Source organism: Silurus aristotelis, assembly GCF_946808225.1.
Source record: "Silurus aristotelis genome assembly, chromosome: 21".
Classification (NCBI taxonomy): Eukaryota; Metazoa; Chordata; class Actinopteri; order Siluriformes; family Siluridae; genus Silurus; species Silurus aristotelis.
This window is the reverse complement of record NC_139594.1, coordinates 3058097-3074071: the sequence shown is the minus strand read 5'-3', so window position 1 is coordinate 3074071 and position 15975 is coordinate 3058097. Positions and strand designations below refer to the sequence as shown.

At 40.0% G+C, this 15975-nt stretch overlaps 1 protein-coding gene across 1 annotated transcript in view; it reads left to right on the top strand.

The window, feature by feature from the left end:
* Positions 1-3475, top strand: part of ppap2d (phosphatidic acid phosphatase type 2D) — a 43908-nt gene extending 40433 nt beyond the window's left edge. Inside the window, exons 5-6 of the mRNA XM_083524588.1 lie at positions 2609-2785; positions 2877-3475. Of these exons, the coding sequence (XP_083380714.1) occupies positions 2609-2785; positions 2877-2984 (285 nt within the window). The 3' untranslated portion in view covers positions 2985-3475. The remainder of the gene's footprint in view (positions 1-2608; positions 2786-2876) is intronic.
* The last annotated feature ends 12500 nt before the right edge of the window (positions 3476-15975 follow it).

The following is a 15975-nucleotide window of genomic DNA, read 5'->3' as shown; positions in this document are numbered from 1 at the left end:
TACTGTCGCACCTCAGCGAAACTTCTAGACGTTAGAAAATGTTAGGATGTGCAACTGCACCTGGTATTGGTGGCATCCTTTAGGCCATTTTTGCTGTTTCTCTTTGGAAGATGTGAAACCAGAAATCTTACTTCCTTACAAACATCAGAGTCGCTTCTACACTTTATAACCACGACATGAATATCATTATAGATTCATATTGACATTGATGTTATTTTTGCGAATGGCCCTTCAACAGAGCGGCTTTTAATTATACAATTGTTTAATTATACTGGTGAGCAGTTGAGAGGTTAAGGGCCTTGCTCGAGGGCCCAACAGGGCAGCTTGGTGGGAATTAAACTCATGACATTTCCGATCAGAAGTCCAACGCCTTAAATATTGAGTTATCCCCAGATTTACATTTACATTTCTGTCATTTGGCAGATGCCCTTATTTCGAACATTTTCAATATACGACTGAGCAATTGAGGGTCAAGGGCCTTGACAGGGGCCCAACACATGAACATGGAACTCATGACCAGTCTGGTCAGAAGTCTAAACTTTTAAACTATGAGTATCTATACAACTGAGCAATTGAGAGTCAAGGGTCTTGATCAAGGGCCCAAACGGGGCAGTCTGGTGGCGCAGATTAGAATTCTCAACCTTCCTAGCGTTGTAATCCTGAGCTACAACGTCCCGATGAGCTACCACTTTTTACATGACATTACAATGCACATCTCCGTTTCTGGAATAGGGCAGATGCCCTTATCCAGCACATTTATACAGCAAAGCAACTGAGGTTTAAGGGCCTTGCCCAAGGGCCCAGTTGGTACTGGGGCGCAAAGTCCAACACCTTAATCACTGAGCTACACAATTCAGTATAATATTAATAGTCATATTGGAGACTCAAACCGGTTCCAGCATCACAATGCCCCTGTACACAAAGCCAACTCCATTAAGATATGCTTTCCATGGGCTGGTGTGACCTGCTATAGAGCTTTGCCCCCTTCATTTGGGATGATTTTGTCATGCTGACTGCACCCCAGGCCTCATCACCTCGCCTACATTAGAACCTGACCGAATTAAATGCCCATGTAGGTGAACGATTCTCAGACAAATCTCCAAAAAATCTTGTGGAACATTTCCCTGGAAGAGTAGCTCTTTAATATAAGTGCAAATGGAGACTCAATGTGGAATGGGACGTTCCAACAGGACATCCCAATCTAATGATTAAACTTATGTAATTCATACAATTGAGTAGTTAAGGGTTAAGGGCCTTGGTCAAGGGCCCAGCAGTGGAGGCTTAGCGGTGTTGGAATTTGAACTCATGACCTTTTGATCAGAGTTCCACCCCTTCCCAATCTTCTTCTTCTTTCAGCTTTTCCCATTAGGGGTCGCCACAGCGGCTCATCCGTCTCCATACCCCCCTGTCCTCTACATCTGCCTCTTTTACACCAAGTACCTGCATGTCTTCCCTCACCACATCCATAAACCTCTTCCTTGGTCTTCCTCTTTTCCTCCTTCCTGGTGGCTCTATCCTCAGCAGTCTCCTTCTGATATACCCCATATCCCTCCTCTGCACATGTACAAACCATCTCAATCTCACCTCCCTCACCTTGTCTCCAAAACGTCCTACATGCGCTGTTCCTCTAATAAACTAATTTCTAATCCTGTCTCTCCTAAACATCTCCATGCTGCTACCGGTATGTCATCTGGTCCAACCGAATTTCCACTCTTCATCCTCTTAATCGCTGCTCTCACTTCCTCCTTACTAATCCTATTCACTTCCTGCTTCACCATCTCTACATCATCCAACCTTCTCTCTCTCTCATTTTCCTCATTCATCAGCTGCTCAGAATACTCCCTCCATTTTCTCAACACACTCTCCTCACTAGTCAACACATTTCCATCTCCATCCTTTATTGCTCTAACTTGCAGCACATCCTTCCCAGCTCGGTTCCTCTGCCTGGCCAATCGCTACAAATCGGTACAGTTTCCACCATCTTATTCTTCTTTCAGTCTTCACTCTCCTCCTCTTCTTCTTCACCTCCAAAACCATCCTAGAGACCACTGTCCGATGCTGTCTAGCTACTCGTCCCCTGCCAACACCTTACAGTCTCCAATCTCCTTCAGGTTGCATCTCCTACATAGAACATAGTCCACCTGTGTGCAGCTTCCTCCACTCTTATACATCACCCTTTGATCCTCCTTCTTCTTAGAATTCACCACTGCCATTTCCATCCTTTTAGCAAAATCTACCACCATCTGCCCTTCCACATTCCTCTCCTTAAAGCCATACCTACCCATCACCTCCTCATCACCTCTGTTCCCTTCACCTACATGCCCATTATAGTCTGCCCCAATCACTAATCGTTCATTTTTAGATACACCTTCTACCACTTCATCTAACTCAGTCCAGAATGTTTCTCTCTCCTCCATCTCACAAACCACTTGTGGAGCATTATCACTGATGACATTTATCATCACCCCTTCAACTTCCAGCTTCACGATCATCACCCCTTTCACCCCTTCCCAATATAGCATATTTATATTTAAATATTTAAGTTTTTTGAGTTGCCCAGCTTTTTTTGACTTTGGCCATGAGTTGACGTGCTGTTCTGGTGTCTCAGTTCTATCTGCAGGCGAGGTTCTCATGGCGCGGGGCACGACTGTTGCGGCCGCTGCTCCAGTTCCTGCTGGTGATGTTAGCCGTGTACACCGGGCTCACCCGGATCTCAGACTACCGCCACCATCCCTCCGACGTCCTCACAGGTTTCCTGCAGGGAGGAATAACTGCCTACTGGGTGGTACGAGACCTTCACTGTTGTTCAAGTTTTCATCCACGTGAATGAATGTGTTAGTTGTCGTGTCTCATTGTGTGTGTGTGTGCGCTTGCAGGCATTCTACATCTCTTCCATGTTTAAAACATGTCCTGCAGAACGCTCTTCCACCAGTCTCTCCCTGGACAGCCCTATGTCTTTGGCTAGCCGTCAGACAGAGTGCTAGCGTCCGTCCTGGGACGCGCAGACACGCAGTGCTGCCTTCGCGAGGACCGAACCCGACGACGTCTCGATGAAGAATCGGGAGATGCGTTCACGTCCATACACACATACACGCCTACACAAGCCGACCCACTACCTACGAGTCCTGCATATAATACAGATATTATTTTCTCATTTTTTATTTTTTATGTGAAACAATGTGTTTATTTTACTTTAAATCTAGTAAATATATATATATATATATATATATATATGTGTGTGTGTGTGTGTGTGTGTGTGTGTGTGTGTGTGTGTGTGTGTGTATTAGGGCTGTCAAAACTAACGCATTATTAACGCATTAACACAAATTAACTTCAAGGACACTAATCTTGTTAACGTGCGATTAACGCAGCACGCATTTCTGTTTGAAGGCAAAATTATAACCTTCGACGCAACACACGTATATTCCTGATGTCCTTTCTTTACTCAGATATATATAAAAAAAAAAAGTACTCCTCCGAAAAAATCATTTATTAACACTAAAAATTTGTTTTATTGATGCGCCGAGTCTCAAATCGACCAAAATCCGCCATTGTGCGCACATCCGGCGATTAAAACCGTCCGTGTGGAAACATAGCGAAAGATCCGTTTGGTGTTTTGATGATTTACGTCATTTAAAACACCATAAATACTTTAAAACTTTTACAGAATATTTTGTCTTCATGAGTTCGGTTTCACTAATAATAAACATACATTTGCATAAAGCATCAATATTCGTTCATGCGCGTGTTGATTGGAGTATTAAAAATGTATAAAGTATTAATTGAATGTACATTGAGAGTGAACTCGTGGCAATCATTTTTTAATCGATTGACAGCCCTAATATATATATATATAGACAAAGCTGCTAATAATTGTATTATTCCGTAGTGACACTTATACATGAGGAGCCACAGGTCAATTTGCCTGCAGCTTATCGGAGTGATGCCACTTTGACGGACAGATGTTCTGACCAATCACAAGAGTCCTGTGGATACACGTTGGGCTTAATTTGGAAAAATGTTTCACTTCAAGAAAACCAGTCATTAAAACTTATAATCGCTGTGACTTGAACCAACGGATTTTATTGCGTATTTATTCATTACACCCGATTTCTCAGCTTTCTTACTTCGAACATAAAGCGCTAATCTATAAATAAAAGATGAATAAAATGGCGCCCCAAGTGAAAGGAACAAGGGGTTTCGCTGTACTTGTGTTAGCCGAGCCGCCGCGGCCACTGAGCTTCATTATAGGAGCTGATCTTTCACCACATTTTCTTCTTTTTTACAAGAATTCGTTTAGGAGTTTTTGTGGGCATGACTAAATGTTCTGTGAACACACTTAGGGATTTTTCAGCTTACATTCAGTTTATTCGTGTACACACACGAGCACGAGGACGTCACGAAAACGTGTGTGAAGCAAGATTGATAAATGAGGCCCAATGTTTTGTAAAAGCTGCCAATAAACCGTTACAGACTCGTTTTTTTCCTCTTCACTTTTTGTTTTCTTTCCTTTTTTATTCTTTTAACATATTTAATTTTGCTTATAGTTTTATTTAAATTTTTGATGTATTTTTTCTTTCTTTCTTTCTTTCTTTCTTTCTTTCTTTCTTTCTTTCTTTCTTTCTTTCTTTCTTTCTTTTTTTTAGCTTTTTCTTTTCTTTCCTCTTTCCTCTCGCACATTTCACTACCGAACCCACTCACCGATGCAGCGAAGCTCAACCTTGATACGAGAGACCTCTTACTTTCTTTTTCTTCTTTTTTTCCTCCTTCATCTTTTTACAAGGCAGCGGTGTGACTGAAACGAGACGAGGCAGGGTCTCACTCCCTCTCGTCTCCTCCGTATCTCAGCAGGGTCGAGCGGTCAGACCACTGAAACTTAGCGACCTGCTCGAACCTTTGGCACTTCAGCTGCAGGACTGAACTCTGAAAGTCTAGCACATGGTATTTCAGTGGTCTTATTTCAACAGTGTTTTTTTGTTGTTGTTGTTCCTCACACTGTGGTCAGACAGTCACCTTCTCCCACTTTTCCCAAGTGGTTATTATTCGTAATAAAGTAAAAAAAAAAAAGTGTATATAAATCATTTTATAAAAGAAAGAACGCAGAGTTTAGCGTTAGCGCCTTTGTGTCTGTATGTCTGCGAGACTCTTGTGTTGTATAAATAGTGACTGAGCCAGAGATTATTGTATTGTCAGAAAGTTATATTTTATGTTTATAGTTTTATAAGTGTTTATGTTTTTTTTGTTTTGTTTTGTTTTTTCTTGTGTGTCTGTGAAAAGCCCCAAGGCTGAAATAACCACTGTATTAATAAACCAAAACAATAAAATGAATGTGCAACTATTGGCTCTGGCTGTCGGGACTTCTCTGAGTCACACACACACACACACACACACACACACACACACACATAGACACCACTACTGGTTAATCATTAGGATGCAATGACCCCAGTTAATGCTGTACAAAAAATAAACGCTATTGAAGTCATAAAATCCATATTTAAATGTTTTAAAATTTATATTTAATTAGTACAAATAATAAATATATATATATATGTGTGTGTGTGTGTGTGTGTGTGTGTGTGTGTGTATATAAAACAGTATTACATATATTATAATATAATATATAATGCAATAAATAAATATGAAGACTAAATACATAATAATGAACACTGTGTAAAGTGTAATAAAAGTGTAAAGCCTGTTGACTGTAAAGTCAATGTTTGTTCTTTTAACCAGAAAATGTTGAAAGGTAAAAACACACGCACACGCACGCGCACACGCACACACACACACACACACGCACGCACGCACGCACACACACACACACACACACACACACACACACACACACACACACACGAGAGAGGGCTGTTGGCCAAAACAGATGTTTTCCAATGCACAGTGTATTTAGGTGAAAGTTTGTGCGTGTGTGTGTGTGTGTGTGTGTGTGTGTGTGTGTGTGTGTGTGTGTGTGTGTTTGAGATACACTTCAGTTTTCTCTCACACTTTTGCAGTCTGAAGTAACTGAAGACCATCTACGCTTTCTTTTCTTTCTTACTGTTTTTCCTTTCACTTTTTTTTTCCCAGCGAGAACGATAGAGTCAAGTCAGAGCACAAGGAGGAAAAACTAGGTTCTGGGAAAAGGAGGGGACGGCTGGTTGGCTAGTGGAGGGGAACGTGTTGAATGCAGAGGGGATTTCAGGTTTGGGGGGGGGGGTGTATAGGAGTGTATAGTGGGGTGAGAAGGGGTGGGCACACACACACACACACACACACGCAAGCACGCACACACACACACACACACACACACACACACACACACACACACACACACACACACACACACACACGCAGGAATGCAAGAGCGGTTTTTCGGCCTGCTCTGTTCCCATATTTTCCCTCCTGACACGCAGCACATGGCCGTGCCTGTACATGTGCGTGACACACTTGTTCGAGCAGCTCCGGCGCTACCGACGCTGACTGGCACACGTTATGTTTAGTGCTCGCTGGCGTGCCATCCAGACACACACACGCGGTTCTACACACCCCGGTGTGTGGGGAAAAACACTGCAGGCCATGCTGTTATCGAAAAATGCTACTTAAGTAAAAGTGTAAATGTTTCACCTATAAATATTTCAACATCTTCTGGATAAAGAAACAAACATGGATTCCACAGTCAACAGACTTTACACTATTTCTAATTCGATTTTTACTGCATTTATGTGTATTAATTTTTTATTTTATTTTAGAAAATTAAAATAATTATTTTCAATGTTTACCACATTTATTTATTTTTTTATTTTTTGCTATTAATTCAATATTATCTGAGGTGAAAACAGTAATAAAATATCCTTCACAAGTAGTATTGTTACTTCAATTAAATTTTACTTAAGCACAAGTAACTGGTCTAAAAATCTACCGTACTTTTCGGACTATAAGCTGCTACTTCTTCCCCACGCTTTGAACCCTGCAGCTTAAACAATGAAGCGGCTAATTTGTGGATTTTTCCTGGGTTTTTCCCGGTTTCACAAACTTCAAGCCAAAAAACTGAACCCCATAACATTAGACCAATAACGGGTTCAGGTGAACCAATGAAACTCTTTATATTGAATCAGATGCGCTCCCACTGAATCGGGCCGCAGCACATCATAAATATGGATGATGTTCCTCTGACGTTTGACCTGCCGCTCACTCGGACTGTCTACAGGAAATGAGAATCATTCGTCACGCTGAAAACAACCGGGCATGAAAACACACTTCACCTGTGTTCTGAGCTGCACGGCATCGGGAGAAAAGCTTCACCGATGGTGATTTTTAAACGCGCGACGATGCCAAAAGAAAAACTCCCGAAAGAAATAGTTGTGAAAGGAAGGAGGAAGACAGTGAACAATGACTTTCTTGGTAGGCTACTGTTTAGATACAAGCCGTGTAACAGACACTGTCTTTCGTTAAAGCCTGTGTAAAGTTCATTAGTTTCAGTGTAGACTTAGGCTTATAGACAGGTGCGGCTTATAGACAGGTGCGGCTTATAGACAGGTGCGGCTTATTTATGTTCAAAATAAAAATCTTTGTAAAATTCTGTGGGTGCGGCTTATATTTGGGTACGTTTAATAGTCCGGAAATTACGGTACTCAAGTAAAAGTAAAAAAGTAACACATTTAAAATGTAGTGACTTTTTCTAACTGTAGTAAGTGTGGGATTTAAGTGTAGTTCTAAAAGGACAAGGAGATATAAATCTCAAACTAGTTTATTTAAAACATTTAAGGAAAACCGTCAAATTAAAGCGCAATAAAAAAGTAGCAAGTGTATCCATCTATCACGATAACATTCGTACACACATCCATCACTCAGTAGAAGTGCAGATACTGATGTTTTAAAAGACTCTGGTAAAAGTTGAAGTTCTGACTACACTTTTTCAAATTAAAGTAAAGAAGTGTGGGTTCTGAATTGTACTTCAGTAAAAAGTAGTCATTATTACTACCTGTTTTAGTGTCACTACCTCATAGTAACCTCATAGTAATATATTAATAAAAAACTATTCAAAATGTATGAATGAATGTAGGAAGTAGAAAGTACAGATATTTGTGCTAAAAATGTAATGAGTGGAAGATAAAACTAGGCTGCATATTAAACAAACTAAGAACCATTTATGAATTTGTTTTTACAGAACAAATAATCTAAACGAAGCTTATTTCAGTAGCAAAGTAAGCGAGTAAAAAAAAGAAAAAACACTACAGTCCATGATCATGACTGAGTATAATGTGAGTTATGCACTTTCGCAGCAAAAAAGGTATTATTTTATAATAATGAGAGAAATCGCAAAATGCAGATTCAGAATTCAGACAGTGAGCACATTCAACTAATCTGGTGTTTTACACAGTGACGAATCAAAGCGTATTGATTTGTTGATTTGGTGTTGAGGAGGATTTTCCCTTTTAAAGCTGGTTCCTTTCAAGGTTACTTCCTCATGCCATCTCAGGGAGTTTTTCCTTCTCCACAGTCCCCACTGGCTCACTCATTAGGGATTAACCTATGTGCACTAAACTTATAAATTAAAACTTTATAATCGCTTTATCTCTGTAAAGCTGCTTTGGGACAATGTCAAACATCCTCTACAAAACAAACTGAATTGAATGGACACTTGACCATAAGATCATCCCATTCCACATTGGTTGTTAAATAAAGCTGGTGAGCCTCATCTCAATATTATTATCTCCTCGCTATCCTCAGGTCACCTCCCTAAACCCCTCGAGTTGGCAGTTATTAAGCTGCTCATTAAGAAACCTCATTCCAAATAAACTATTAAACTACAGACCAATTTCAAACCTTCCGTTTATGTCTAAGATTTTAGGAACGATTGTGTCTGTCCAGTTCTGCTCCTTCTTACAAAAGAACAATATCTTTGAAGAGTTTCAGTCAGGTTTCAGGTTTAATAAGTGCAGATTAAAGACGTATGTTTTTAGCAAAGCCTACACATAACACACGTCACATCATAACCTTGTGCTCCAGAACATCTGATCACATGCACATTATCAACTTGTGCTGTTAATATCATGAACAGCAGCTACGCTAATTCCTCTCCACTGCTTCTCTTTCTCTCCCCATCCCGAGGCATCCTGAGGTTGCTCCAGCTCCAGTCACGTCCCACCTTATGAACATTGTGGACCTTTAATGATGTAGATGCCTGCAAACATCCTGAACCATCTAGAGACGTACCAGTGCCAATTGGATCCCACTTCATGTGGAGTTTGGACACTGGACCTCTTTGAGTGTTTAAAGGCTCTGGAATGGAGAAACTGGTGTTGGATCTGTAATGACCTCAAATGTTGAGCTATTTTATGAGTTGCTCAGTAGCTCCTGGTTCCAAAAGAATTTCCTGACTGTATAAGACTGTAGAAAGAACATCACTCATAATCTTACACTGCAATGCTCATGTTAGTTCTCACTCTCCAGTGTTCTGTATTGTTTAAAAATTATAATCACACTCTTGATGTATAAATGAGGATGGGTTCCAATTTTGAGTCTGGTTCCTCTCAAGGTTTCTTCCTCATAACATCTAAGGGAGTTTTTCCTTTACCACAGTCTCCACGGCTGCTCATCAGGGATAAATACACATCGTTCACCTTCACTGTTAAATTCTGTAAAGCTGCTTTGAGACAATGTCTGTTGTGAAAAATTACTATAGAAATACACTTGAACTTAAAATAAGCTCCAGTCTTCTGGGAAGCTGTTCAACTAGATGCTGTGGAGATTTGCGTGAGATGCATTCAGCCACAAGGGTGTTAGTAAAATCAGGAACTGATGTAGGTGATGTGTGTAAGCCTGGGAGATCTTCCACTCCGAACCAGAAGCTGATCTATAGCTTTGTGTACAGAGGGATGTGCTGGAACTGATCTTCTAGTGGGAACAGTCTGGAAAAGAACCATTGTTGGAAAAATACGGGGTCCCAAAACCTTTGGTGATTAGAAATGTATTTTTTTTTGTTCATGTGTAAATTGTGTTCATTAAATATTAATACCATAAACTAATAAATGGATGGAGCATCGAGATTTAGGTACATAGTGTTATATTGGTCTTATTCCAGGATTATAATGACCATGGAATAAACACGACGAAACGGATTTGCGTCATTTCTCTCCTTGCGATGTTCAGAAAAAAGACAAGCAGCTATAAATAGCATGTCCTTCTGGTGGAACTGCGGGCAGTGCAGAGGAGATGGGCATCGCTGAGCATGACGCAGGATATGTGTGTGTGTGTGTGTGTGTGTGTGTGTGTGTTTCCTCAGACACGTACCTCACCTGCATACCGAAAGAGGTCGAGTCTGCGCCCTACACCTGGTCATCGCCTCCTCGTTAGCTCCGCTATCCCACAATCCTCCATTCCGCTCCCTGGGCTCCTGAGGGCGAGCTCGTAAATCAGGCCGCAAGCTGGAAGCTGTTCTACTGACAAATCGTGTTCCTTCCTTCCTCAGTTCCCCCTTAATGCAGGTCTTGTTAGAGGGCTTAATCTGTTCAGGGATTAAACCTCTGCATTCTCAGGCTTACATTTTATCACTCCGCTCACACAATTCCTTGTAGAATTAGCTGGGCTGAATCGCTCGTTCTTCCATAGCACTATTTTTTTTTTCTCGATCTCATAAAGGTGTGTGCTATTTGTTCCAGTAATGAAAGTGCAGACAGCTTTTTGCAACTCTTTTCCTTCCTGTGAAAAGCATTACAGCTTAATGGTCAATACAATTTTTTTTTTTCCTCTTTTCTTTTACTTTACAAAACCAGACACAGAAAAAAAAAATGTAACACTACCATAAATTACTGCTGCTTTCCAAAACAACCCTCCCAAAAAAAACAGCTAGAAAGTAGGAGAAATCCCCGAGTGAGCGGAGGTGGAAAGAACCCGATGGACGAGATGAGATGAGATGTAGACGTCGCCTGGAATGTGAATGTGTGGTGTGTGTTCCTCAGGACACGTAGCTCACTCGTGTATCTTTGTGCGATCAGCATCTTTCAATGTACCTCGAAATCAGTACATTGTACATTTTTTACCTCGAAAAAATCAGATGTCCAAATACTTTTCTTTTCAAAGAGTGTATGGTTTTCGCTTTGATAAACATTATTACCTAGTTCCCCTTTAAAGTTGTTGGGCAACACAAAACCTTTGTCCTCCACTCTCTTCCTGTCGAACTGTCATGGTGATTTACCTGCAATAAAGCAAAAACCTCCAGGTGTTCCAGCTTTTCGGTCAGGTCGCATACCTGCTGCATGTCAGATCAAGATTCTGTATTATCGCGTCTGCATCTACAACACTCTTATGGGCATGAAAAGAGGAGCGAGGAGAAGAAAGTAGGATCTGTTCGACATAGAAGAGGGTTTTATAAAAAGGTGAAGCCTTTAACCCTTGAAGATCTAACACGCTAGGTGGCAACACTCATGCTTCAGTTCTTTGACTTTGGGAACATTTCAACGGTTTAAGAATTTTTTAATGAAATATTTCTAAATGTTTGTCGCTACTACTTCTATTAATATTGCAATTATTTATTTAACTCTTTAGTTTCTATTTGCTGTTATAATGAGCTCCACTCCTCTGGAAAGATGTTTGGAGATTTTGGAGTGTGGCGGTGAAGATTTGTGGGAATATTGGTACATTAGGACAAAGACTAAGGATATCATTAGTCTTGGTGTTAATTGTGGAACCTCTGGAAGACAAAATTCTTTAGATGGTGTTTGAAGACTGCTAGAAGCTGTTTGGACATCAAATGGGAGTTCTTTTCACTACTGGTGCCAGAACAGAGAACTTCGTTTAGTCAAACCGGCAAACGATTTAGCATGCTAGTCAAAGCGGTACCTTGTTTTGCAAGCTAGTCAGCTAAAATGTAAACATCTTAATATGTGTACAAACATGTCCTTAATTAGGATTGATAATGATTCATTTTCATTTTGTAAATTTACATTATGCACTTGTGGACACCTGACCACTGGACTTCCCAACTCTTCTGCTCCACTAGACTTTCGAGTGTGTTTGTGGAGATTTGTGTGAGATTCATTCAGACCAAAGGATGTTAGTAAAGTCAGATACTGATGTAGGTAAGGTGAGGGGACCTGGGGTGCAATCGGAAAGGTTCATCCCAAAGGAGAGGTCAAACCAGGGTTGCAAAGGGGCAGAATATTTCTGGGAACTTTCTGGAAACTTTCTAGGGGAAAGCAAACTTACCAGAATTTTTTGGAATTTATGCAAATTCATTAGAAATTTATGGAAATGCATATAAACTTCATCATATGCAAACATAATATCTAACATTTTGTTTGGTCGTAAACTGATATGCATGCAAACTAATCCAGATTTAAAAAAAATAATTTTGACTTAAGAGTCAGGAAATCATTTTAATTGTAATAGCTAACACAGAGCACAAGGAAGTTTTATGCGAAAATGTACGTAATATTTATGTAATTTTCGCAAATACTCGCCAATAATTTTGACATTATTTTGTGTGGGGGATTAAAGAAATGGTATTTGTTATGTAATGAAGTTATGCACAGTGCATGTGGGCGTCGTGGCCTCAGTGGCCCTGCAGTAAGTGTGTTTTCCAACTTAATTTAAGTTCTCTGTTTCAGACTAACCTGCCATTTTGGAAATTCCCAGTTTATTCACATTAATTCCTGTTAATTCTGATTCTGAGTGATTCCAGTGTGGAAAATTTTGTAACCCTAGGTCAAAGCTCTATAGCATCCCACTCGAGATCTTCCACACAAACACATGTAAAGCACATGTTCATGCTGGAACAGGTTTGGGTCTCCTAGTTGAAGTAAAGAAAAGATTAAATGCTACCAAATATGCTGACATCCAGTACAGTTGTGTGCCGCCAACAATTCGGGTGAGAAACCACAAATGGCTGGTGTCTTTTGCCCATAAAAATTATTTTGACTTTAGTTTATTTAACATTGTTTTTCTGTTTGGATATGTGATAATAAAAAAAGGGCCATCAGACATACGGGTACCACAAGAGTGAAATATTATAAATTCAAGGGGTATGAATACTTATGCAAGACAATATAGACTTGACTCTAGTTCTGTCCCATATTTGCACTTACCTGCATTTACATTACACTTCGATGGTCATGTGAGATAAGAACGGTCCATAAATCAGATGCCAAAAACTCATTGTGGCGTCAACATCACGGTGCATTACACGTCTCTCACACAAACACAGGAACTGAGATAGTGAGCCCTTCGACTTCCAACACTTCAGCCTACACACACACACACGTGTCACATTGCAGGGTGAGAAAGACTTACGTTATCCAGACAGCAAGGAATGTCGAAGAGCAAACAGAACATTTGTTACTCTATCACATCAACTTATGAAGATGTTTAACACGGGGGTATCTGTCAGACTTGCACAAGGCTTGAGATAAAGCACCGATAAGAAGTGTGTGTGAGGTGACTCAAAGAAGATTGTTTGACGGTATGCTCTCACAGTGTGTATATATACATATATATATATATATATATATATATATATATATATATATATATATATATATATATATATACTATAGCAGTATGGAGACCGAGGCGTGTCCTGAGAGTCACATAGAATACAAATTAACATGGCAGAGGTAGAGCTGTGACTTCCTGCAGACACAACAGGAAAAGTACGTCTGCTTTTATTTTGTAACTTTTTTGTCATTATTATATTTATATATACTATATTGCCAAAAGTTTGTGGACACCTGGTCATAAGTACGGTTTGCACTTTTTGGGCATCGCATTCCACATTTAGTCCCAATTTGCTCTTCGAATTCCGTTCATCTTCTGGGAAGATGTTTCACAACATTTTGGAGTGTTCTTGTGGATATTTGTGTTCATCAGCCACAAGGGTGTAAGTAAAGGCAGGTACTGATGTGGGAGAAAGGAGGAGGCCTGGGATGCAGTCAGTATTCAGTGTTCACATTCACCCCAAAGGTGTTTAGTAGGGATGAAATCAGAGCTATATAGCAGGCCCACTAAAGATCTTCCTCTCCAAACCATGTAGAGCAGATCTTGCTGGAACAGGTTTGGGTTTCCAAGTTCAATTAAACACAAAATTTGATTATACTGCATCCAGTTTTGTAGTAACAGTTTGGAGAAGCATATACATTATAGTGTATGTACATATATAAAAAAATAAATAAATAAATATACCCAACCCTCATCTGGCATGACAGTGCCCCTGTGCACAAAGCCAGCTCCATAAAGTTCTTCTTTCCATAGGTTGAAGTAGAAGATCTCATGCTATTTAGAGCTTCAACTCTATTGAATACCTTTGGGATGAACGTGAACACTGACTGCACCACAGACCTCCTCACCTCACTTTCATCAGTACCTGAATTTACCAAGACCCATGTAGCTGAATGAATCTCACACAAATCTCCACAAGCACATTGCAAGATCTAGTGGAACATCCTATCATCTTATTGTCGGGTGTCCACAAACTTGATCTAATATATATACATACACAATTCAACCTCACAGGTCAGGGTTTCTGCTCAGTGGATATGTGGTGAAGAACCCATTACAAATCAGAGCTTGTGTTTTTTTCTAAATCTCTCTCTGCATCAAGATAATGAGCTAAGGAGCCTTCAGAGGTGTTTATACTACATGCAGGTTGCTTATCCCACTCCAATGTGTACAAAAAAAAAAAAACAACAGCTCCAGATGCCGTCTGTGTGTCCCTTTAGGCGACGTGACATCTGTGTTGCAACAGAAAACATAAGCACTGAATGCAGGAGTGCTGCAGGGCTGCGGTCTAAGCCCAATGACACTCATTCATTTAGATTGTATAGTCCATTTAAACTATGACATTCGGCACAATTTTTGTTTATACAAATAAATGAAGAATATACCACTAATAACTTCATCCCTATAAGTTTATATCTATTGGTAATGCTGAGGAGAAAAACTCTGAGATGATATGAGGAAAAAAACCTTAAGTAGAACTAGACTCCAAAGCAAACTTTTCTTTATCTAGACACTGAATAATTCTAGTTCTATCCTTATTAATTGTTTACTGAATAAGTCATCTTCATGGTTTTTTTTTTAATTAAACTCATTCACACTTTTATATTATCCATGTGGAGACATCATTGGTGTCCAAGCAACAAGAGATCCATCAAAGCATTAGGATACCTCAGGTAGGTCTAGAAAGCAGGAAGGAACAGGATCACTGGTATCTCTGGAGCATGTGTTGCTTCAAAGAAAGTAAACAGAGTAAAGGTTAAAGACATAATGTTTGAGGACAATCTACAGTGTTATCATGGACTCCGACAAGACTACCAATGACAAAAATTGAGAGACAGAAAATATCACAGAAGGCCTTTGGGACATAAATCTATATATGGATACACAGGAGACATGAAAATAATGTCAAGACAGAAGGAACTAAGCTGCTGCACCTGTCTTCATTCTCACAAGCTAGAAAATTTCACGTACACCAAGGTATCAAGAGCTGGGAAAAAGATAGACCAGTTCGAAAGATCAGAAGTGCATCTCCCATGGAAAGATAAAACATCCGATTAATATCTACAACCTACATTTGAACCTTTGCTCCGGCACATTTTTGCTAATAGAACGTAGGCTTTTTGCTATTGCATCATATTGAAAGACAATAATCCACACAGAGGTCGACAAACCAAAGAAATAAACCACCACTGCATCAGTTTCTTTAGGGTTCATCTGATGTGAGAACTGATTTCCCACTGCACTGCTATCAGCAGGGGTTTGGGGAAAGTGGTAGCTCAGTGGTTAAGGCTCTGGGTTATTGATCAAAAGGTTGGGATTTAAGCTTTTGTATCTCCAAGCCTCCATGCTTGAGGCCCCTGAGCAAGGCCCTTAACAATCAGTGCTCCAGAGGTGTTGTATCCTGGCTGGGATATGTGAAGAAGGTATTTTTACTTATGTTGTGTATCTGTTGATGCTTTAATGAGACATTTTATGAGACTA